This window comes from Ooceraea biroi, chromosome 8, assembly GCF_003672135.1.
Source record: "Ooceraea biroi isolate clonal line C1 chromosome 8, Obir_v5.4, whole genome shotgun sequence".
Lineage (NCBI taxonomy): Eukaryota > Metazoa > Arthropoda > Insecta > Hymenoptera > Formicidae > Ooceraea > Ooceraea biroi.
Genome location: NC_039513.1, coordinates 10,353,543 through 10,380,147, shown reverse-complemented (window position 1 = coordinate 10,380,147; position 26,605 = coordinate 10,353,543). Strand labels below are relative to the sequence as shown.

Genomic DNA, 26,605 nt, shown 5'->3' with positions numbered 1-26,605 from the left:
AAGTAGTGTACGTAAGTCATTGTTTTTATTTTAGAAAAGATAAGAAAAGATACGTGAATAAGGTGTGTTCATGTTATTATAAATGAATCTATATCATATAATATTAGGTACCTTGCATGGCTCGATGCAACGTTGCTAGATCTTCGACAATCGGCGTTGCGAAATATTAAATGCGATTCTCTTCCGAGCTCCGAATTTCTTTTGCTGATTACTTTTGCATGTATCATACATACACTAATACATACATACAATCGGAAAGATAGAGAGAAAGAGATAGAGAAGGGGAGAGAGAGCGAGAGAGAATATCAATACGTAGCATCTCTGATTTTCACGACCTTGCTATCGCTAGTTTCGTACAGTAAGTATTGGTGAACGATAAGATTGTGAGTAATATAGATATATCGATAGAGAAATTTCATGATACTATCTCTTCGTTACGTTTAAAAATTTCCATTATGTTGCACTAAATTAAAACAAACACGAAATTCTGTTTTAAGTATCGTGTTCGCTTTCACCAGCGCGAAAGAAACGAAACTGCGCATGAAAGAACGCGTTGTTCAGCGGAGCCAGCATTTTGTTGCAGACATCTCGCGGAATTGCGAGAGTTCAATGCCGGCAATTTATATATTTGTCGTTTTATCGCACCTTTCTAGGATTATCTCGCAGCCGATGATCGTAATCACTCGAACAACATGTTGTTTGTCAGTTGATATTGTACATGTTATATATGTACGTATAATGTCTCTCACTATTCTCTTTCCCTCCATGCACATGCCCATAATGTTTATACATGATCGGATAATCAGATAAATCGATATTTTCCTGTAATATTAATTGCTCAATATAAGTAAAAAACACTAAAATTGCAGTTCGTAAATTCTACCTTTTTCTGGCAGTCCTCGTATCCTCCATCCTGTCGACATAATAATCTTTCCACTGTCGGCGTTCTCGATCGTTTTCGTTCCCGAATCCGCCTCACTATGTTCTAGATTTTACACTTTTCTCTTCTTGATTTATTTCTTATTCCGTGTAAGCTAACTGACGTTCAATACAGAATCCAGCGACTTCATTTCTGCTGCTCATAGGCTTAGTTCTTGTCATCTCTGCTTTACAGTCGCATAAGTAACAATCGCGTCTTGTAAATCCGCATTTTGCTTTACGCCGTGTGTTCTTTGAGCAATAACTTTTTACAATGGGCAGATCGTTAACTTAATCCTCCAATCTTTCTTCTTTCTCAAATAGGGCCCATCCATAGCGAAAATTATCTCTATCTCGATTTATCATTAAACTCTCGATCGTAGCCAAGTGATTATAGCCATCAAGATCCTCTCTTCTCGTTTCTAACCGGAAAATCCATGTACCAACTTCAAATTAACTTGCAACTTAATTGCATTCCCGTCACAATAGTCACTCTCCCTGAAGTAATGTTCCTCGCTCGCCTCTTTTTCGTAGAAACATTTAGAGAAATTCGCAGAATTGTATTTGATTATTATCTGAATCACATCGTAAAATAAGATTATTGCAATTTGCAAAGATAAAATATCGGAAGTATCATTAAATGCATCATTGGGCGCGTATTTGCCGGTGAATATCAGAACGGATATAATGTATATATATATCTGTTATAGAATATTACGTTTTATAATAAATTAATGTTTGTGGAATCCACAGATAAAAATAAACATTTTTATTGTTCCTTTCAGCGCTCTCTCTCTCTCTCTCTCTCTCTCTCTAATTTTTGCTACAGCTTTGCAGCTTTTCTGTCGATAAGTAAGAAATGCAAATGTGTTCATATCACAAATAAATCTATATCGCACTGCTAAGGATCATTTTATAAGGATTAGTTTCTCCTCTCACATCTATTAAATTTTGTAATATCTAAAAGAAAATTAAGCCAATCAACAAATGACAATAGAAAAAATACAAATCTTGCACTCTAGTTGCACTCTTTTGTTTATTCAAGTCTACAAACGTAAAAAGTACTACACATTGATATTTACGATAAGTTACGAAGAACTCTACTCATGTTTTACTCGGTAACATTGCAGCGTACGTTGCTAACATGTCACGATAGATATGAAAGTGATATTACCAACTGCTAAACGCAGAACGTACACATTTCAATTTATTTTTCAGCTATAAATATAATTGATGTGTAAATTGATGCACTATCGGTGCAACATTGATCGTTAAATTAGTCTAAACAACTCTTCGGCGAGTTATTTAGAATTCGAAACAATAAAAATTCGCTATTTGACATTTGCAGAATCTACACGAGAGTTATTTCCTTCTTCTTTATCTTTTATTATCCTGAGAAACGCAAACGAAGCAAGACGGAAGAGCAAACGATCTAACTGTTCGACCATTGGTTCCGTTTAAACTGTTTGAACCGGAAGCTCAGATATCTCTACTTTGAGCTGTTCGATTGTACAATAATTCAATCAGAATCTTTTGGAAGAATTTCCTTCATATTAATATCTTTATCTGTCATTAATTATGAGAAAACTTTATTTTAAAGAAGTTTTCCTTTGTTTAATATTTTTACGTCGATCCGGGGTCAATGCACCATTGTATATGTGCAGCAACAATAATCGAGAAGAAACAAGTGAAAAATTTATAATTGTAGAATTGTAGTGCGAGATAAACTTTACGGAATTTAGCCGTACAAGTTACAAATTTGGCTTACGCGTTGTTACGGTTTTTGGTTCTTTTTGTTGGTTATTCCAGTTTTGAATCGGGGTACCATGAGTACCCCCATACAGCACGAAAACATTTCAGAAATATTTCAGAAGTTTTTCATCTGACAGATGAAAGCATCTCATAAACATTGCAAAATGTTTCTGCAACAGTTATGAGACAACTCCGGAATAGCAAAATGTCCGCGACACTTGCATTCAAAACCTTATAGAAAGGTTGCTGAAAGGTATAGATCAATCTGCAACCTTTCTGAAATATTGCCGAAAGATTATTAAAATAGCTGAAATCTTTTTGATATATTACTAAAGGTTAATTGAAATAATTTTGAAATTTTCCTATGATGTTGCACACAAATTACAAAGCTCTTATTAAAATCAATTGAAAATACTTCAGAAATTATAATAAAAATTATATATAAAATGTATTTATTATTTTGATTGTAGGTTTTTATTTAATATTTGCAATCTAATTGATATAATAAATATGATTTCTGAAATATGCTTAATGAAAACAATACATAATATATATAAGATGTATATAGATATGCATATATATCTATATATATAAGATATATAGATATACACATACGTAGCTAAACCAAGTATTCACGAAGTTTCCCTTTAAAAAGCGTGAATTGTTGGCACATTGACAAAGAGCCATTCTTATATTATATATTTTCCTTTTTCTTCCTCCAAATAGTTGATTAAAAGGAAAGAATTATATAGATATATAATTCTCTGTTCACCAACACTTATATTTGAAAGAAAAAAAGGATACGTGAAGATAATGCATTTTTTTGTCAACTGGTTAGCTTCACTAAAGATCGAATACTTGGTCTAGGTATATATATATATAATTTTACTTTTTACAATATTCACATTTTTTCAAATTTATTGCATGTGGTAGGTTTTAGAAACATTTCTGTTGCAACATTTCATATGACATATTGCGGAATCCTTTTAGAAATGTTGCATATGAAATGTGAAATCTTGAAATGATTTTAAAACCTTCCTGAAAGCTTTCTGTATTAATCGGTGCTGTATGGGCCAGAGCGACAGTGACGGCAAGGTGCGATCTACGTGCTGGTACGATCACCGTTTGCCGCGTGGCACCGGCGGAAAAGGCCGTGGATCGCCGAGCTCTCGCTCGTCGCTCCGAAGCGGCCGCCGCACCGACTCCGACAGTTGCCTGTCGGATTTTGTAACTATCGCACGTGTAGTTCCGACCCGGTTCGCTGCGCTCGGCAAGACGGTGAGTACAGCTTGCTCTTTAGTTGTATCCATCCTCTCGTCAATATTAATCGATCCGTAAGGACGATAGGTAAAAGTTTGCGCAACGCGCTTGCCGCGTCTGTGCAACGAAACAATCATGATTACGCGTTCGCATGACCGCGCGATCATTCCGGCAGATAAAACTCTGATATAATATTGACTCTGTATACAATATTGTGACGTGTTCGCCATTGAAATGATTGGATTAGCCAGAAACAAACTTCGCGAAAGTAAGAACAACAAAGGCAGAACGCGATCGAGTAAATTTAAATGGAGTAACTGAATCGGAACAACCTACGTCAGACATACGAAACTTACAAAGTGGATTTTGGAGAACTAATATTGTCAAGAACACACATGATACAACAATGAAAAACAATATATAATATATATAACAATGTTTTATATAGGATTCTTTCCTTATTTTTCTTCTAAATAATTTACAAATTGTTTTTGTTTTGAAAACCTCGATATAAATTCAACTTTGCGATGTAAAGCTACGCTAAGTCATCGTAGACTATTTACTCGTTTCGAAAGACATCCTGCTTACGAAAATACCAATTTAACAGTGACATGACACAATTATGGTTATTGCCCGCTATTCGGTCAACGAATTTGCCTGTGGGAGTGATTCACGAGCGTGGGCATAAGGTTTTACGTAATGCATTACCGTATTCCGTTCGCGGCAGTTGGGGAGAATCGGCGGAGCGGAGGGAAAAAAAGCGCAAAACGAAATTTCTATACGCTCGCCAGTTTATCTAGCTCGCGATTAGGAGAGTGGAACGAATGGAGAGGTGCGCGGCAATGCGCCGGCGAAAAAAGTGCGGTGCAACGCGCGCGAATTAGTGTATGAATACCTATGCGTAAGCGCTTACGTGTACCTCGTAAAACTGCTCGACGGACAAACGAGCGTACGAGAAGGAAGGAGGAAATACAAAAGTTGCCCGTAATCCCGCGCGTAATGCACAATATGATACGCGCTCATTTGCGAAAGACCATCGATTGCGAAACGTGCGAAACGGGCGAAACAGGTGACTACTTTTACAAAATCACCGTAATTACCGGTGCTGGTTGCGACGTGCGTGCATTTCCCGCGCTTTTTCGCAACGGCTTTCCTTCCGCGGAGAGAGACGGAGCGATCGCTTATTTCAGATAATGATACAGCGCGACGTATGCCGAAAAAAAACTTCTTCAGAGACAAATCTGACATACCGCGAATCGGAAATCCTGATGAAACGATGAGATCGAACGTTAAAAAGAGTTATAATACTTGAGTTTACATTCAATAAAAATTCTTTTGTGTTTATATGAATTTTTGGAGTTGTATTGAACAATATTTCCAATCATCGTAAAATTTCTCATTATATCTTATCTTGTGTTTCTCTTATCGTCGATGTCATGGAATTATGACGCATGTATACCGACTTTAATCATTCATCTTACACGTCACATTAATTGCGAGCTCCTCTCCCTAATCAGGACACTTAAACCAATTCGACGATTCTTCAGAATTCTCCCCAGTTATCGTAGTTATCTGAACAAACTTCTTTCTCACATAAAAACCGTGTAATTACGATTAATTTCGGAATTCTCATTCCAACCGGCCTGTAATAACCTGATCAGAATTTTTGATAGAATCTTATACATTATCATATCGTCGAGATGCGTTGTGTGCTATGTTTCATCTCGAAATCAGAAATAGCGGTGAACGCGTGCTCTTCTCGCGCGTCTCTTTAGCGAAAGTAACGCGGCGAAAGTGAGTTAACAGAATTGAGATTACCCCGCGATTACTTGCACGCGCTTACATCGTAAAGATTCTCGTCGTCGTTTAGCGGATTTTCTAGCAACCGTACAACATATGACACGAATTGTGTTGCGCAACCGCGGAAAAAAGGATCACTCGATCCTACATATGTATACATGTAGATAGATATATGTAGGTGGACTTGATGCCGTGAGAGAGACGAGGATGACTCATACGCAGTCTCGATCGTGTGCACTTAAACGTGAATCGTGGCCACTTCCGATCAAGCCATTCCCGTGCCATTATCGATTGGCTATCATTCACAAGTTAAATTGTGTCACGAAGTTGCATATGCTGATTCCCAGTACATTATTCAAATTTCTAGTAGTAGCTCGGAATGATACATCATTAAAGGAATAATATTATTAAATTAATGATACTGGATCTCTCTCTCCTTCTCTCTCTCTCAATCATTATCAATATGTATCAGTAATAATTATTGATATGTAGCGTAATATATATTTGGGAATAATATTGCAGATTACTTTCTAGTTAAATTAATATTCTTATGTTCCCCTAAAATATATTGTAAAATTGCGGAGAGAGATGATCTGCTAATATTTCGGACTAGACAGAAATAAGATAGCCATTACTTGCAAAATATGCCACTTCATTGATCGACGCAAAATGCTGAGCGGAACTCGGCGCAAATGGGAGATCGCGGGACCGAAAGCTCGACCCACTGCACTCGATCTAATCACCAAGTGCTCTTGATGATGGCGACGGTGCGAAGGTTGTTCCAATTAATGTTAAACGATGTAAAACGATGAAATATATCGCCCGGATCGGAGTAAGGAACCTGTCGCGCGATGAATTATAAATTAAACCGACGTTCGCTGAAAATGATGATTGATGGAATAATTTTATTCAGTCCGGAGAATGAGTCATTACTTATACAGTCCATACTAATGCTGCTGATATTTTATAATTTGTCATTTCTTATGATATACTCAGTCTACGTTAATTCTAAACTTATACTTACACTTTCACTATTGCATCTGGTCGCTTAAAATGATACGCTTGAAATTCATCGGTTAAATTTTTTTTCATTTTGGTCACTGCATCCAATGTAGGATATTCGTGCGCGCGCTCACGCGTATCTCCCTGTTTCTGTATGCCGATCCCACCTGCCATTTCCTGCTTCCTCTCGTGCCTCTTTCATTCCCTTTCGACCGGCCCTTTCGATGAATTAGGGGCCCGTCGCGCGTCGCGTCATACCTCACCTCCGCACGCAAGGTGCATTCGGATTAAAAGCTCGGTCTCGCACTTAACACGACTGTCTCTGAACGTAAGGGGTCACGGAAACTAAGGCGGAGAACGAACCACACCTCGCTCGCTCCGAGAACAATGCGCGAGAGCGATTTAACTTGGAGCGGCAAGAAGACGCCGAGTCCGTAAAAAAGGCCAAGATCGATAGTGCTGCATCTCGTAGAAGTGCCGCGGAAAAAAAAGGATTAACGACAGCGTTAGATGGGAGAGGAGAGAGAGCAAGGCAGCAAGGAGAGCGATGCAACATCTGGACGTTACGGTTTCCTCTGCTATATAGTAGAAGAAGGTGAACGAATCGATCCGAACGATTCCTTGACTTTTTCTCTTTCTCTCTCTCTCTCTCTTTGCATCTCTTCTCCTTTCTCCCTCTTTCTCCTTATGACGCACTCCTGCACTCTCCACCAGTAAGAAATCGCCTCTTAGCATGCTTAGACCGCGGCAACGCATTGCAACATTGTGTGCTTTGTTCGGGTTTGGACATGACTGCCCCGAGATCGATCAGTTCGAGATCGATTCAGACGATCAGTTTTAATATAGCGGCCATTACACCGTAAACGTGTCCCACGGATTAGCGCAATGCAAAACGCGATGCAAAGCGCAATGCAGCGCGTCCCCTGCGTCTCGCGATGTCCTGAGGATCGATGCAAGGATTTACCGGTGGCTTTTACCGTTACGATATCTCTAACGGGATGCGGAGAATACGACAGAAGGAACAGGGCAATTTCTCGCGTTCTCCAGATCGGCCGCACACGGTTCTTCACTTAACAACCACGGTGTATCATGCATCAAACATGCATAATGTCTATGATGAATTGTACATAACTTTAATAACATTTCGGCGCACATTAGATGTGCTCTGCTCCAATTAAATTTAAAATATATATAAAATTGATATTTTCAGGGTGAGTGAAGGAGAGAACATTTACTCTAGTCTGTAGCATAACAAATAAAAATAAGATATAAGCAGGCTATATTTATTTAAATTTCTCACAAAATGCTCGCATTCTAAAGCAAAAAAGTATTATGCACTCGCATGCATGCGCATGCAAATGCACATGTTATGATGCACATGTCGGCGGAGACGACAGCGGACGCGGACGCTTTTTCAAAATTCTGTCATGGCGTGCAGCGCGTGTAAAACGCGAAAGCAGCGACTCGTGACGACCTTTAATCGTACACAGTGCCAGTCAATTGTCGAATCCCGGTAACGCCGGAAAATGCATGGAGTAGCGGCTATTTTGCGACGACGATGCTTTTTGCCTGTGATTTCGTTGCCGCTCGAGCGCGTGTACAATTTCCAAGCGTGTCCGCCGCGCATGCTGAACTCGAAAATCATTGCAAAAATCGTGTTACGCAATCGCGAAAATGGTCGCTGCGTTGCGGAGAGTTGGAGAAAACAGGGAAGCGTGCGGATAATAAAGTTACTCGGAGAGAAATAGATTTTTGTATCTTTTAACAAAAACATTAAAATTTTTCCTTTATATTTTGATCGTTTGATTAATTCGAAATCGATTGTAATGTAGAAACATCATCTCAAAAATAATTGCCAGAAAATGTAGGTAACAGAAAAATTGAAAAGTAAAGTTTACGACTAATAAATATATTATATTTTATATGTATTATTTATAAGATGAGGTTTTTGAATTAAAATTAGAAAGAAAGAGATATAATAATGTAATAATATTTAGCAAGTTTGTTCTTTCAAAAAGAAAAGAAAAATACGTATGGTGCAGCTGCATCATATAGCACAGTTTGGATAATAAGTAATCGTGATTATTTCGGAGTCGTCGCAGCGTAATCCATCATTGCTTATCTCGATAACGCACCGTGATAAGCGATAAATTGAAGCCTAGAATTTCGATTTCTGCGTCAATCGGCAAACCAAAGGAAGACAAATTTAATATAATACAACTAGCATAACAAGTTTTAACACTAAAGTATGAATCTAGCTTTATCTGTTAATTTTTGTGATAACAATAACGATAACAATAATGATAACATTCTTCTGCCTATTAGTCATTTCATCATTAAAATTATTTTATACGATCACATATTCATGCTATTTTATGATTGATTTCAATGTCACTAATAATACTTTCAACAATTTTGAAGCACATTGCTGGGTCACAATCTTTTACAATCAAGAAAGCGCAGAATTAACTCTTTATTTTAATGCAAAATTTAAAATATTTTTATTACAGGTTCAGGTTTGAGCTTGATTGTAAAAATCACGTGTCTGTGTGTGTAATGAGGGATTTCACCAAACAATTTTCAGCAATCAATAAACGACCTTATTTTTATATATACATGATGACGCACTTCACTGATAACGAATAGCCAGTTATATCGTAATCATTTATCTAATTTAGATTCATGATAGTTCTCCAACCAGCGGTAATCGTTATGACTATAACAAATCCCTCGCTCTTATCGACCGTGGCGACACTTTTGTTGCTTCTTCCGTCAATAATGCATAGCTCAGATTATTCTTATGACCGGGAATCGTGCTGATACTGAATGAGTACTAAGAATCACCATTCAGCATACGCGGCAGAGAGCGCCGGAAGTCGGACGTTTCGTTCGCCGGAAACTTCACCAATGGCGGGGAGAAAGTGTCTGCGTCAACAAGGGCTGTCATCAGCGATTTGTGCGCTCCATATAAATAAGAATGATCCGCCGATTTATTCGACTAATTCTCGCGCCCATTGTAAATTTCAACGCGAGCTTATAGCTTCATATCGAATAATTCTGCGAAGTCATCGAATGTCTCTTTACCTGTGGATCCTTTGTCCACGTTAGAAGTAATTCAAGTTGTCCTTTCTTAAAAGAAATTGAGGAAGGCCATTATCTATCGCAATTTTCTAATTTTCAACATTACATATCGTTTCGCAATAAAGTAATATAAGATCCTGGTATAATATTAAAATTATTTGATAGATATCACTTCGTTAATTGTTTGTGTATCTTATTCTAGAATTTAATATACAAAAATTAATATTTTTAAATACTTAATTAAACCGACATTACAACATATTTGTTGGTTGCAAATTAGATTAATTTAAAGATTGAGCGATTAAGAGATTATTCAATGGAGTCTTAAAATCCCACATATATACATGAATAAAAATATCTCTTATAAATAATTTAATTATATCTCTCTTTGAAAAGATTATAATCCTTATTATATAGAACGTTTCATGCACTTTCTCTTCAATACTACCGTAGGAGATATAAAAAATAACGAATCGAAAATATCGTGAAGTGTATCGTATCATCGTGCAACTATTTGTTCCAGAGTAAAGCTCGGGATGGAGAACCAGCAGGTGTGGGTCCGGGACCCCCAGGAGGGTTTCATAATTGGGAAATTCACGGACATGGTGGACGGGGACGCTCTAATCGTGCCACTCGATCCGAAATATCCACAACGCACCTGCCCGCTGGACGAGGTGTTTCCTGCTGGCGAATACACCAAAGATGTCGAAGATAATTGTAAATTTCGCTTGGAACATTCTACAATGCATGTACACGGGAATGCTTCGCAACTGACGCTCCGCGCGCTGTAGGCGTTAAGAAACAGAATAGAGTGAAGAGATACGTTAGCGCCCGTTTACTCGCAATTCCCTCGACTGTTACGCACCGTGACGAACTTGTTTCGTCGAGTTCACATGTGAGAGATTAAGATCGCGCGCGGTTACGCTCGCTTCTCACGCGGCTTTCGCTCTTTTGCACAAAAGCACTTTCACTGATTTGTATTTTCCTTTTTACTAAATTTATCTGCTTTAGGTGCCCTGATGTACCTGAACGAGGCCACGCTACTCAACAATATACGTACTCGTTACTTCAAAGACAGGATATACGTGAGTAATTACGATGACGCTGAATCAGGCAAATTACACCGCCAACATCTGCGAGAGGAGATCTCTTTATCGCTCATTACGTTATTCACGATTGCAGACGTACGTCGCTAACATCCTAATTGCCGTGAATCCGTATTACGAGGTGAAAGATCTCTACTCGCCGCGAACCATCAAGGCTTATCAAGGAAAGTCCCTGGGTGAAACGCCGCCTCACGTCTTTGCTATCGGTAACACGCGCTCTTCTCTTTCTCATTGTTAATTTGCTCCCAATCAAAATGTAGCGAGAGTACAAAGTGAATTTTCTTTCCTTTCACAGGTGACAAAGCGTTCAGAGACATGAAAGTGCTGAAACAATCACAGAGCATCATCGTATCCGGCGAATCTGGCGCGGGAAAGACCGAATCGACCAAATATCTCTTGCGATATCTTTGCGATCTCTGGGGCTCAACTGCTGGACCGATCGAACAGAAGATTCTTGATGGTAAAGAGAAAATATCGAGAAAATATTAAGTTAATTAAACTAATTAAGTTTGCGAAATATAATTAACATTCTGATATATAATTAAATGATAATCAGACAGTAGTCGCGAAATAATTACAGCTATTCATAAAATTGCTTAAGCCAACCGACATGACTTAAAAGAGTTTTACTTCAAATATTTTTCTTTTTATAGTCCAGCTTTTTTCAGTTTGTTTTATTTAAGTATAAAAGAGAATTTAATAATTTGTTAACAACTGATTAATATCCTTTGAATTATAGCGACTCCAGTGTTGGAAGCGTTTGGCAACGCAAAGACAAAGCGTAACAACAACAGCTCGCGCTTTGGCAAGTTCATGGAGGTGCACTTCGATTCTAAGTGTCAGGTCGTTGGTGGCTACATTTCTCACTACTTGCTAGAGAAGTCCAGGGTAAGCCTACAGAGTCCGGACGAACGAAACTATCATGTGTTCTACATGATGTGTGCCGGTGCACCAGCTGACCTGCGTGCAAAGTTAGGCATCACCAAGCCGGACGACTTCCACTATCTGAGGAACGGCTGCACCCAGTACTTTTGCAACGCGAGCTCGGAAAAGCGGCTGAACGAGACGCAGAAGAGTCGCGAGCAAGTGCAGAAAGGCAGCCTCCACGATCCTATCTTGGACGATGTCGAAGGGTTCAATGCTATCGATCAGGTACACTTAATTTTAAGTTATGTTGCATATTTATTGTATGTTTGAAAAAAGTACTTAATCTTTTAATTTTTTGGTGATGATATTTTCTAAGAAAAAAAAAACATTTGGAAAGCTATATTTGTGTGTATAATGGCGTCTAGTTTCTTCATTGTATTTATTGTATTCACTCAAAGGCATTCACTCGGCTCGGTTTAACGGATGGCGAACGTATGGAAATTTACACGATGGTGGCGGCGGTGCTTCACCTCGGTAACATCACATTCGAGGACAATCCGGAGGATACCAAGGGCGGCTGCAGGATAACCGCCGGCTCGGAAAAGGCGGTAATAATATCTGCGCGGTTGTTAACCGTGGATCCCGAAGAGCTGCGACAGGCTTTGGTTTCGAAAGTAATGCAGACTAGCCGAGGTGGCATTAAAGGAACAGTCATCATGTGAGTGATCAAACAAAACAATTTTATTATTATTCTATAATATTCCATTTATTATTATTCTTATGTATTTTAATGTTTTCTATTTTCTGCTACTGCGTACAATTCTTTAATTATCTTCACCGATTTCTAATTGCGACAGGGTGCCGTTAAAGGTTTATGAAGCTAATAATGCCAGAGACGCTCTGGCCAAGGCCATTTACAGTAAATTGTTTGATCACATTGTCGCACGGATCAACAAGAGCATACCTTTCAAGGCTTCGAGTTATTATATTGGAGTGTTGGATATTGCGGGATTCGGTGAGTAAATTATTCTCAAACATTTGCCAGTCACACTATATAGCAACAAATTTTCATTTCTATATTCTTTTTTTATAGAGTATTACAAAGTCAATAGCTTCGAACAGTTCTGTATAAATTATTGTAACGAGAAGCTTCAGCAGTTTTTCAACGAGCGAATCCTGAAGTATGAGCAGGAACTTTATGCTCGAGAATCCTTGAACGTGCCAAAAATTTCCTATGTCGATAATCAGGATTGCATTGGTGAGTGGAATAACTATTTACAAACGAAATATAGAAACTCAATTCTTAAAATAAAAGAGAAAATTTTATTTAATTATCAAGTATTTCGAATTATTCGATCAGATATTTTGTTATTTTTAATACAAAGTAAATTATAATCTTATTGTGTATCTAATATTAAATTAAATGATTTCAAAATAATATTTGGTTTAAACTAATTGTTTTACAAACAAAATAGCAAGTAATACCAGCTCTTATAGATTTGAAAACTCAATTTTTCTATAGCATAAATGTTACTACGAATCACGTTAACTTTCAGATTTAATCGAGTCAAAAACTACGGGTATCTTCAGCCTGCTGGACGAGGAGTCAAAACTGCCGACTCACAGTTTTGCACATTTCACCAACGAGGTTCATCGTGCTTGGAACGGCCACTTCCGCATCACTTTACCGCGAACGTCACGATTGAAGGCTCATCGAGAATTACGAGACGACGAGGGCTTCGTGATTCGTCATTACGCCGGCGGTGTCTGCTATCAAACGGTAAAATGGCAGTTTGAAAAAGCACTAACGAGTATAAGAAGTACTATAAAAAATGTCTAAATTGCAGAAGTAGAAATTAGAGAGAACTATGTCGTTTTTTCAGACATTTCCTGAGTTCTTTTAGATTCATTTTTCACGTTGCTCAATTTTTATTTCTCGCTACCTTTTAGACTTATATTTAAAAATGTATTTTTCAGATTTTCGCTCAAAAATTTTAGGCAAAATATAAAAATTTCTATGATCGATATAAGTTTATGTTTCGATCTTGCAGAACCAATTTATCGAGAAAAACAACGATGCGCTGCACGCTTCTTTGGAGGCGCTTATTCAAGACAGTAGCAATAAATTTCTCAGGACCCAGTTTGCTAATCATTCATTGCAAAAAGGGAAGCTTAACTTCATCAGCGTCGGTAGCAAATTCAAAACGCAGCTCGGTGAACTTATGGACAAGCTGAAGAGCAACGTAAGTGCAAAAATCTTGCAGTAATATATATATATATATATATATATATATATATATAATATATAATTGCAAGAATTTTTTAATAGAATTTAGAACTAAAAACTTGCTTCTCCTTATCTATATTTATATCTTTATCTTGTTATTTATTAAAACATACATCGATATTTTTAGGGAACAAATTTCATAAGGTGTATCAAGCCGAACAGCGATATGGTAGCGCATCAATTTGACGGGAACAGCATCTTGAACCAGCTACATTGTTCAGGCATGACATCGGTTCTGGAGTTGATGGAGCACGGCTATCCTAGCCGAGTGCCTTTCCACGAGCTCTACAGCATGTACAAGACCTATCTGCCGCCGGAACTCGCTAAACTGGATCCCAGATTCTTCTGCGAGGCGTTGCTGCACAGCTTGAAGTTGAACCAAAAGGATTTCAAGTTCGGTATCACGCGAGTGTTCTTCAAACCGGGCAAGTTCGCGGAGTTCGACCGGATCATGAGGTCCGACCCGGAGAATCTGCGAAAGCTGGTCGCCAATGTGAAGAAGTGGCTGTTGAGATCGCGCTGGAACAAGGTGCAATTCTGCGCGCTGTCGGTAATCAAGCTTAAGAACAAGATTGTCTATCGGCGGCAGCATCTGATCGTGCTGCAGAAGACGGCGAGGATGTACATCGCGAAGAAGCAGCATCGGCCGCGCATTCGCGGTATCGTTAAAATCAAGAATCTGCGGAAGCAGCTGACGCGAATGGAGGAAACCGCGAGTCAGCTGAAGAATCGGGAGAGATCGACGCTAGACATGAAGAGGCTCGACGACGATTTGGAGGTAGCTATGCGCAAAATCAAGGATAATCCGAGAATCGCGCCGACAGAGATCGACGGCCTCTACACGTCTCTAGTAAATCAGGTAAATAAGCAAATGGCCGCTCTTCAAGATATGGTCAAGCAACAGAAGGTTGCCGAGGAGCAGGCTAGGCTAAGGAAGATTCAGCAGGAACTTGAACTGGAGAAGAAACGAAAGGAAGAGGAGGAGCGGAGGAAGAGGGAGGAGGAAGAAAACAGGAGGAAGAAGCTCGACATGGAAGCCAGAAGGAAGATTGAAGAGGAGCAGAGGAGGAAACAAGAAGAGGAGGATCAGAAAACCGCGGCTGCTCTTCAGGTCGGTCGAATTTCTTCCGTAATCACTCAATTAATTTGTGAACAACAAATCTAGTAGGTCAAGTAGAGCAAACGGATGCGCGATTGACAGCAATAATTTATTTAATTACAATTTAATCTATATATATTCCATGATCGATCTATCCGGAAGCCATTACCATTGAAAATACTATTTGTTTAGCACAAAATTATCATACGAAATATTTTGAACGATTATTAATATATAATACTATGTTTTATTATTTATAGCTAATTATTGTATTTATGATTTAAAGGCTCAATTGGAGAAGGAGGCGATGGAAGAAACTCGATATCGGGAATTGCTGGAACAAGAAAGAAGAGATCACGAATTGGCCGTTCGGCTTGCTCAAGAATCGAATGGACAAGTAGAGGATTCTCCGCCGCCTGTGAGAAGGTAAAAATTGAGATATGACTTAAATCGGTTTTAGATCATTTAAATTTATTGAAAATAATTTGACTTACATATTGAATGCAAATGACGCGCAATCGGTATTAGTTGGAAATTTTGCTAATTGTAATCGAATTTGTATTCCATGATTATATAATACGTAAGCTCGGTCCTCGACATCGCATTGTAGAGCATCGTGAAAAATGAAAACATGAATAAGACATTATTTTATGTTGTTTAAAACTACACAGTGGCACCGACATACGAGTACCTACGAACAACAACAGATTAATGAGGTATCGTATAATCATTCGGATATCTTTCATGAATGACTAACGGCCAATGAAACATGCTCCCTGTTTCGATCGATAAACTCTCATCGCACCGCATGTAATACTTTGCATTCTATTTTCCATTGACCGATTCTTCAACAAAATTTATTTGAAATTGCATTATTTCAAAAGTGATTGCGTTTCTTGCGTTTCACTCGAGGAATCTGTCATAAAAGATGATACATGCTTGCACATTTATTAACCGAAAACTTGATTGTCCTAACACTTCTAGGTTCTTCATCAGATCTTTTTGTATTCCTTGCACAGGCTTAATAACCATGTAATCCATTAATTTTAACATGCAGTAGTTCCTTCTAACTTTTTTGTAGACTAACGTCAAAATAAGAATATTAAGAGAATATGTTAACGCTTACTTAGAATACTTTATTAAATATGATACCATGTTATTATCTAGAATTATGTGATTGTATAACATTTTATAATGAAGCATTTATATTCGCGCGATAGATCGGAACAAGTGCGCAATCAACAAGCAGCTATGAGCAACAAAAAGTATGACTTGTCCAAGTGGAAGTACTCGGAGCTGCGAGATGCAATTAATACATCTTGTGACATTGAATTACTAGAAGTAAGTGCGACGCATCACAGCCGATTGGATAGTCGTAATTTCTTTTACTGAAAAATCCTGCTCGTTCCAGGCTTGTCGTCACGAGTTCCATCGTCGACTGAAAGTCTATCATGCCTGGAAGGCGAGGAATCGCAGGAGGACCATTATGGACGAGAACGAACGAGCACCAAAGTCCATCATGGAGGAAGGTAAGGAAATATTCGAGATAAAGGGAATAGATTGACGATAATAGTTGCAATTAATAATTGTCTCTCCCAATTGCGTCTTTTAGCCGCGAAGACACCGAGGACACCGCTAAAGCAACAGATAGTCGAGTCGTCGCAGAGATACTTCCGCATCCCCTTCGTTCGTTCCTCTGCGGCGGGACAGCAGGACAATACGCATGGTGGAGGCAAGAGAGGATGGTGGTACGCGCATTTTGACGGGCAGTACGTGGCACGGCAAATGGAACTTCATCCCGATAAACCGCCTATACTTCTTGTGGCAGGTAAGTCGTAGTGTGAACATTTATGACTGATGTTCATGCAAACTACTTTATTATACATTACGGATAGAATGTATGTACTTTGAAACCAATAAATAATTTATTGATTAGTTAATGAATTATAAATAATCAAGCATACTTTTTTCGGACTTTTTTAAATGAGAAACATTCTTTCGGAGTTTTTAAATGAGTTGTGCGCGCGTAGAATTTTTTTTTTATTTTTTGCTTACGGCACACCTCAGTGCGCTGAATATTTTTTAGATTCCGTGCGTCATGTTTCTTTCTTCAGTTATAAAAGAAAATGTACTTTAATGTAGTGAATGTTAAATATATTACATCTTGTAAAAATAAAACTTAAAAATATGCGCTCACGTGCTACTTGCTAGACGCGTTTTATAGACGTCCACATAGTATTGAAAAGATTAGACATTTATTTAGACATTTATTAGACATTTGATACAATTTATTAAAATTTACTTTTATTTCCTAGGTATCGATGATATGCAGATGTGCGAGTTGAGCCTGGACGAGACTGGATTGACGAGAAAGCGCGGTGCTGAAGTTCTTGAATACGAATTCAATCGCGAATGGGAGAAATATGGCGGCAAACCATACTTGCCGCCGTGTGATCGCAAGAAGTGAGAAATTTATGGTGGAGAAGGATTGCTCTTTTGCGTTCCGTTCGACGGAAAAATTCGCGACGATATTTATGTAGTATCTTATATAGTGTCTCGCATGTTCGGAAACGCATCGATGACTCGGTGTCTTATGCGAAGTGTGCCTTGTGCAGTTTGCGGCACTCATGGATTACGCGTCTCTAATAATTTAAATTACACAGTAGGTAGATAAAACAATTTTCTATCTTGATACACGAATATCGAGCGTTTATCAGAATCAGAACAAGGATACTATTTTTCTAGATCCTATTTTTGCGACTCCCTGCGATTCTAAGAAACCAGAAACTGCACAATCAATTCATCAGCATTGTTTGCGTAGCATAATTTAATAAAATTAAAATCACCAGCATATCAGATAATGTGTTAAAGCTCCAAAAAAGACATCTGCAGAAGCTGCTATAACTTATTATAAATTTGCTGTACGTTAACATAGATTTTTAGCAAGATATTAGCATTACTAAATATTTGTGGACAGCTACGAATAAAAGGATATAATTGAAGTTCCTTATATTAAACTTATATTTAGTGTGCATTTTCGAACTATACATAGAAACGAAACGTCATGGTTTCTAAGATTTGTTCTCTTTAATTAGCGATTATATTTATCGTCGTATATCATTTTAAATGATTATTAATGTTTACTATAATACGCAGAAAAAGCGAGTACGAATGAATGATGTTTGTTCGCAGTAACAAACATTTTAATAATGGAAAGTAAATGCAGTGATATGTACCGAGTTAAGTTTCCCAAAAGTATTTTTCGCGATGAGTAATAAATTATAAAAACGGTAGGTGATCTCATCCGCGTGTGATCTATTAAAATTTGCATGGTTACTACATTAATATATATGCAATAAAAGTAATGACTGTTTATGTATATCCAATAGCATCTTTAATATATACATACATACATACATACGCATACTGTAGGTGTTTTATTAAAATATATTTAATAATCGAGCGAATACAATGCATACAATTTAAGGAGTCCAATTTACGATTCAAACGCGAATCTCTCTGCAGATGCGCGCTCGTCTCTCTGTCGTCTGTCGCTCGTTATTTTCGATTGCCATTTCTCTCGAAAACAATATAGGCCAATTATTTATATGTCTTTGTCACATCTATCGCGCGTATATGATAACAGAAATACATATATCTATCGTCATGAGTAGAGTTAAGTTCAAAATATTTCCCACAATACATGCATGTATATGCATATATGTATTTACTAAAATTCTTAACAACAAGATACATATATCTTGTTCAAAAATACCATTCTCCGTGGGTACAAAAATTTTATGCACAAATATTAAATATCTACATTTAAAACAGCATGTACCATTTATTAATTGCTAATTGGACACTGGATATGGCGGTACCCAACCACCGAAAGCTGCCTCTAGCTCTTTTGCAACCGCTAAACAGAGGCGATCCTGGTAAGGTGCAGCTACCACCTGCAATTTTTTTTTAAATATACGATGCTGAATGCGTATATCAATTATTCCGCTTAGACAATTATATTTTTAGTTGATGCAAATGCTTAGTTATATTTGTTACATATTTCTAAAACTCATCTCGAATTTTTGTCGAATCTTTCGCAAACTTGTAAAACTTTGAGATTTGATCAGTTACCTGAAGGCCTAAAGGCAATCCTTTGCGACTGAGCCCCATTGGTACATTTACTGCGGGTAAACCGAATGTGTTGAAGATACTCGAGTACGAGATATTCAAAATTTCACAAATACTGAATTCCGGCAACATTCCTATAGATGAGAAAGTTGGACAAATAAGTACTCCATCTTGTCCCAACAGATTCTGCAAGAGAAACAAAAAAGTAATGATCGAAAATCGCGAAGAGAGATCGCTCGATCGGGTGACGATATGTATAAACACAATAGGTGTATTAAATATAAACTTTTGAGATACTAACTAATAACTTTTCTCGAATCTCTTCTCCCTTCTTTGTATAATATGATATATCTTCTTTTGACAATCCCAAATGTGTTTCAAACGTTACGGTGAAAAAACATGTTTGTGATGTGTGTTGTGACAAACCGAAGAGAGATTTTGCAAGCTCGGTGATTGAATTCTTTCGGAGCTGCAACAACAATAAGAATTTGAGAACAAAATTATTTCACAAATGAAAAAGTAATAAATTAAATTTTGTAGGATACAAAAGACATCTTTCATTTTTCGATTACATTTTCCAACTTCAGTTTTTTTCGATTATTTTCTATAATGTTTGTATAACAATATTTTTGTTATATTATATGTGTGTAATCCTATGCATTTTAACACTAGTGCGATGCCGAATTGCAATCTCGGAACAAAAAGTTGCGCAATATTGAGCAACGTGTGGCAGTTCGCAATCTCGTAGTGAAACACGTCTAAAATGTTTCAGGCTGGAAAGGGCATAAACGTGACTTTCATATGTCGAAAGAGTTAGCTGCTTAATTACATTTCCTTTCTTTGTCTTACTTTATATTGAGGTGGATGAGATTTTAGAAATTACTAGCAAGAAGTGTTTAGCTTAAATTATTTATACATACCCCGGGATTGTTAGCATCTATCAACAAGTTAGGAAGATTCTTGATATTAAAATATGTTACTATTGTAACTTCAAGTATATCATTTGGCAATTCTATTGGTAGCTGCAATATCAAGTAATGTAATTCTTCTCTTATACTTTATCATAAATTAATATGTATTTCATGTAACAAATGCACTCTTTGAATATCGTACCTTCTTTACACAATTACTGTATTGTGTAAAATGGTTCGCGGCTTTCAAAATGCATTCTTTGATTTCCGGGTCTACCGAATGCATGCAGAACTTGTTATCCAAACCTTGCTGATAGTAGATCTTCAGTTGCTTTAAGTCTACCGGTACATTTAGATGCAAAGGGCGATCGCATTTTACCGTGATTAATTTTATAAGCAAGTCAAGGTCCTCCGCGTATCTGGTTAGCGGACCCAGGGTCAAAAATTTTCGAAATAATTCATCTTCGTTAAGTGGAAGGTGTCCTGCTAACGGAACAATTCCTGCGTGACAAAGAAGAGTATCCGATGTATTAATATGCTGCTTTTCTGACTAGCAATTTCTTATTTTAGATTTCATTTCAGAGCTTTAAACTTTTAATAGCCTGTTATGTAACATTCTGAAAGATGAAAAAATGAGAGAGATTCATTTAAATTTATATCTTAAAAAGGAATCAATTTACCAGGCGTAGGTTTTAACCCGAAAACACCATTGCAAACGGCCGGAATTCTTATGGAGCCACCAAAATCCGAGCCGACCCCAATCAAGGAAGCACCTGCCCCAAGCAATGCACCCTGAAACGCGAATTTAGTTGAATATCCTTTCTTAAATTTATTCTTTTATTTGATTTATTAAAATTCAAATAAAAGAATGATGTATAAAGTATCGCAATTGTATCTTTTAATGTTTATAATACCTTTTCGATGTTAGTTTTGTATTTATCAGAATAAATACTAAAGAATAACGGGACTGGTATGATATCAGTTTAAATCTATTCTAAATGATACAGAGAAAAAGAAAGAGAGAGAGAGAGAGAGAGAGAGGGAGAGGGAGGGAGGGAGGAAAAATTATCATGTAACTAATTCTCTTGAAAATTTTCGCTTTTACAGTTTTTTATCGATACCGATGATGACAAAGCTAATTACCTCTCCACCAGATGATCCTCCAGGAGAATATCTGGTGTCATAAGGATTACGAGTACGACCATGTAGCAGGTTCGAACTCTCTACGCCACCGCACATCTCGGGGGTATTTGTAACGCATAACGGGATCGCACCGGCATTTCGAAGGATCTCGACTACTTCGCTGTCTCTGGTCGCTTTCATCTTTTTGCGGGCTAAAGAGCCGGCTGTATAGCTGCAGCCTGTGTGATACGTTATTGTTGTACTCTTAGTAATTTGACTTTATTCTCTTTTTTTTCTTGGAATATACGTATGTCAGAAACTACGAAATAACTCCTCTAAGAAACTCGTTTAAAAGAATTGATCATTTATTCGCACCTTTGAGAGAGCAACTTTCCTTAACGGTGAACGGGACACCGTAAAGCGGCTTTTCCTTTTCCAAAGTTTCGGCATTGTATTTGCCAGCTTTCAATTGTTCGTCATACAATTTCGCTTGAATTATAGCATCCCCGAAACAATTGTCAACGACTGCATTTAAATAAGGATTCACTTCCTTAATCCGTTCTGCATACGCATCCACCAAGTGATAGCACGTAATCTATTTTTTATGAAAAAGCATCAATAATTCTAGATATTTATATTAATATTTTTCTATCATCTTTATGCATGTGTGTATCTGTACTTACTAATAAAATAACATTATATTATTTATGATATCGTATTTAACACTATAATGTCTAACTATAAATGAAATTTATACATACTATAATATTTATATGCCATACATAGACAAGAGGAGGATTATAACTATACGATTGCACAAGGGAAAAGATCGTTCTAAAAAGGCTATGTATATGTACTTACCTTTCTCTGTCTAATCTTTCTAGCGAGAGTAGTGGCGCTTAAGGTGAGTAGATATTTTTTCGTTGGTATAGTTGGTGGAGGTATACTTGGCGGTTTCTTGAAGATGAACAACCAGATCGGACGTAATATTAAAGATATAACATTTAGGATACTTTGTGTTATACGTAGCCTAAGCAGCATCGTCTACAAAACAAATATTACTTACATCTAGCTTATCGTCATGCGAATGTACCAGAATTAATTCAATATATCTAACAAACAAAATACAATTTATTATAAAATCGATAGCGATTTTATGACGTATGACAGTCATGACTGTCTAGACTTTGAAATAAAACTTTCTTATATAAGCGATTTACTTATATGTAAATCTTTTTGCCGATTTTTTTGGACTTGCAAATGCGATAAAAATCATGTGTTTTCACATTCATAAACTTTGAAAATGAAATATTCTGATTTTCGTGAAATTCCTATTGCTTGTTGATTGCGTGATATTCATTATACGAAACAGCAATCGAGTTAAGCGTGCATACGTATCAGTAAATAATGTCCCCTTGGCACTTGAAATTACGTAAGCACTTCAAATCACAAACATATTACGTTATCCAATGGTGACGGCCTGGGTGGTCTTATTCTTGTATTCATGTCAATTTCACGTCATGGTTCACGATGCAATGAATAAACGTGACTTTCTCAAAAGCCCAACACATCCTAATTGGCGTGCGAAGCATAAAATAACAACGTGCCAATTCCGAATTATTTTTTTTCAAATCGATATATTCCTTCGTGCTAGTAACTAGTTACGACTAAATCGTTTCGCATAATAATTTATGGCATAATAATCCAAGGAAATAGAAATAAATTATTACAACCTGTTTTTACGCGAAACATACTTCTTTATGCAGTCATCATGCTTCTTAATTTAAGTCTATATAATTTATTATAAAATCGATGACGACTTTATATTGTATGACAGTCATAGGCTGTCTAAACTGACTAGCAAGTTCTGATGCATATTTTAAACAAAGGATCGAGAAACGACCATTACAATATTAAAAAGTGACTAAAAAGGTGTTAGGAAAACACGAGAGAGAAATTTGAAAGCGGTTACTGCAGCGTAACGTGCAAACGCAATTATTGTTAGTGCAAGACATAATTCGTTAGAATTCACTGACTTCGAATTTGTTCAACACCATTCTCCTATCATTTTTATTACTGCATTACCCAATAATAAACTCTGCTTCCATTTCTTTAAACAGATCGAAAATGATCGAAAATGCAGTGTTGCTCAAAACCTGCGACTGTAAAATTGATTATATAATTAAATGTAAGTTGCACATGAAAAGCTTTCTTATTATTTTGCAGTCAATAGTACGTAAACATTACTCATGTTTCTTCTTAGCTCTAATAAATAATGATACTTTTTTGCTCTCTTGCTTTCTTGCACGCGTGTATTAATTATATGTGTATGATATTCTTTACGGAAGATGAAATGACTACACCCGTGTAAGCCAATCGGTATAAAAAATTGCTCTCTGATCAAGGACATCCAGAACACCCAATAAGCAACTTGTTAACAATATGTCAGCAGAATTTAATCAGAATGATACAGCAGATACGGTGCCATCTGTGTCCGCATTAAGCTTTTGTTTTGTTGCCAAATCCTGCTGACATAATAAAACAGCAGATTGGCGGCAGAAATAGTGCAAATGTGCGCTGCAGATTGGTTATGCCTACAGATTTTGTTATGTTTCTGTTGCTATGTTGCTAACAGTATAGAAAAGACAAAACCTGCGTCAAATCTGTAGCGTTTCTACTAACAAAATCTGTAGCAGACTCTGATGATATTTGTTTTCGACAGAGTTGGCTATTGGGGCATCTACTTATGTATATGTAACAAGAATATGCTACGCTTAAGCACGTTGTATACAAAATGAACAGATACATGATTTTCATGCATTCAATAACTTTTTGTGGGGAATATTCCGTTATACGAATAAGAACTTTTACTGGGAATTATATATTGGTTATAATTTTTGATAATTTTTGTTTGCTATCTCGCATAAACTATTATGTTTATACGAATAATGCACCGAAATGTGCCAAATTTTGAAAACCGAGCTTCAAAAAGAAGCTGCAGCTTCAGCTTTAACGTTCAGAACATTCAAATTATAAAACTTTCTGACTGTATTATGGACGAGCTAAAGGAAGAAGCAACGCAGATAATATCTTGAGTCGATTTAATTTTGACAGGTAATTACATGTTTTAAATTTTCGAGTGGGAAGAACAAAACGCGCATTATGCATGACGTATGATGCAAAAGCGATTTCTGAAAACGGAAGAGTTTTATTACATACTGCATTAAAAAACTATCAATTAATTATGCAAGCCATAATATATCAAGGTAAAGCTTGATTATCGAGTCGGAAATTAAAAAAGTACGTCAAACGCGTATCAATATTATCTTCATACGCAACATTAATCTGGTTATCTAAAATAACTGCGGTTTAATATTGCATTCACATATTGATTGTATTTATACAAATTATTAATTTTCAAAGTATGTTTCTTCATCGATGATGTTAGGCATAACCCAGTCAATCAGTACGTGCATAGACTTTTAAAAGTCTACTTTCGAAATCGCTTCAAGGATATCACCATTAAAACAACATTGTAGATTCGAGTTCTGATAATTAACAAAAAGCAGTGATTAACAATCTTCCATATTATCTTCACTTGATATGATTTCGCGCGCTTATTTTTTACTTTTAAAACGCAAACTTCTGATAAAACAGATTTGCTGAATCACATTCGGCGTCATATTATTTTTCAAAGATACTATATGGATATATATATATATATGGAATCAATATTTTCACATATTTGTAAATTTCATACATATGGCTGAGTGTATATGCGAACTCACAACGTCTAAAAAAGATTAATTGATAATATACTGAAAGAATAAAAATACTAAAGTATAAATTTATTATATATTGTTGACTAAAAGAAAATTAGAGAATTCTATGACTCGCTTTACGATACGTATATATGATTACAAAAAAATTACTTACAAAAAAATTATTTACACAAGAAAGAAAATAAGAAGAAAAAAGAACACTTGGTTGTTGAGTAGATAAAGCAAAGGTAAATTGGCGAGTTATTTTCGTGTCTAGTAGCAGTCAACAAATCGCAAGTAGTTGTTATAAATATGTAAATCTGAATGAAAAACCTAGGTGAAATGAGTTTTTAATATTTTTTCCGTTACGTGAAAAGGGAATGTGGCACAATCACGAAAAAAATTATCTAAGATGTATGTATGTATACTGCATGTAATTGCATAACATGAATATTCGATGAAATAAACATGCGTTACGGAAGTAGAAGAAGGCAAACTTTATGTTAAATCTTAGATAATTCTTATGTAGAACAAATATTCTTATACTTTTTGTTTAAATTCACTTGAGGAAAGTTATTGTCAATAATACGTATTAATTAATTACAAAGTGATTACGTGATATAGATAATACGGAATAATGCAGAATAATAAAATGTGTAACATAAAATCAAAAATACTTAATGTAATATGTGTAAAGAACGTAATATATAAAATTATAGGTATTCAAAATAACACAATATGTAAAATATACAATATAAAATTTTGTTTACCGTTTATGTAGATAGATTCAATTTTTACTACATATAAATAATGTTAACATTTTCGCAGATTTTTATCAATAGTATAGAGTTCTATCAAAACTTATTTTTATTTTTTACTAAATCTTCTTTAAAGCACTCACTACTAAAAGGTTGTAATTTTCAGAATGATATACATCATTGTGTTTTAGAAATAGATTATTTTTTCTGAGGAACTTGATATACGTACCGTCAATTAGCAGTTTGACTTTGTGCAGTTTTATCACACTGGTTGATATATATTCGCTAAAAAATCCGTGATTGTATTCTTAATTGCACTCAAAAAGAGCACGCACGTACGTTTATCTTAATATTGTATGTCAGGCCTGCGGCCGATTTGCACTTATAATGTATGTTTCAGAACGAGATAAACTCGTTGTCGATGAACTCGTGATCTCTCTGATCTGTGAGAACGTACTGAAGAAGAATGCGACTTAGAATCGATTACGAAAAATGTGTACTCCGAGCATGTACACCCACTGGTGTCACTACACGCGATAGCAATGGACTGGATAGAACGATGCTACTGACTTGATATTTCAATTAATATCATGCTCGGTGGGGGAATCCGACAGCCTATCTTTAAACGCCGCTGTTCAAAGTTTAATCGTTAAAAAATTGTTATCGCAAACTAAAGTCTGAAACAGTACGTATGAACGTTTTCTCTTACGATATAAGTTAGATAATATTAAAATTAAAAAATACGATTTT

The 26,605-nt window shown here is 36.5% G+C and overlaps 2 protein-coding genes across 3 annotated transcripts; one reads left to right on the top strand and one right to left on the bottom strand.

Annotated features, from left to right (window-relative positions):
• The first annotated feature begins 3,829 nt into the window (after window positions 1–3,829).
• LOC105275556 (myosin heavy chain 95F) lies at window positions 3,830–18,551 on the top strand. Of its 2 annotated transcripts, XM_026971989.1 has the most exons (19): window positions 3,868–3,948; window positions 7,066–7,327; window positions 10,337–10,530; window positions 10,825–10,898; window positions 10,996–11,125; window positions 11,215–11,379; window positions 11,659–12,071; window positions 12,245–12,504; window positions 12,644–12,801; window positions 12,880–13,044; window positions 13,343–13,566; window positions 13,838–14,029; window positions 14,201–15,184; window positions 15,459–15,598; window positions 15,844–15,888; window positions 16,393–16,513; window positions 16,584–16,701; window positions 16,785–17,000; window positions 17,488–18,551. In XM_026971989.1, the coding sequence occupies exons 3-19, from the start codon at window positions 10,350–10,352 to the stop codon at window positions 17,637–17,639; spliced, it is 3,738 nt and encodes a 1,245-aa protein (XP_026827790.1). In that variant the 5' UTR covers window positions 3,868–3,948; window positions 7,066–7,327; window positions 10,337–10,349; the 3' UTR covers window positions 17,640–18,551. The 2 variants fall into 2 exon arrangements, with proteins under 2 accessions (XP_026827789.1, XP_026827790.1); XM_026971988.1 differs by lacking the exon at window positions 7,066–7,327 and having other exon boundaries at window positions 3,830–3,948.
• LOC105275555 (fatty-acid amide hydrolase 2) lies at window positions 18,544–26,414 on the bottom strand. Its single transcript, XM_011332463.3, has 10 exons — window positions 26,085–26,414; window positions 22,198–22,380; window positions 21,712–21,931; window positions 21,358–21,575; window positions 20,895–21,006; window positions 20,417–20,715; window positions 20,224–20,325; window positions 19,605–19,772; window positions 19,307–19,489; window positions 18,544–19,128 (listed from the first exon to the last, which is right to left on the bottom strand). The coding sequence occupies exons 2-10, from the start codon at window positions 22,375–22,377 to the stop codon at window positions 19,027–19,029; spliced, it is 1,584 nt and encodes a 527-aa protein (XP_011330765.2). The 5' UTR covers window positions 22,378–22,380; window positions 26,085–26,414; the 3' UTR covers window positions 18,544–19,026.
• Between the last annotated feature and the right edge of the window lie 191 nt (window positions 26,415–26,605).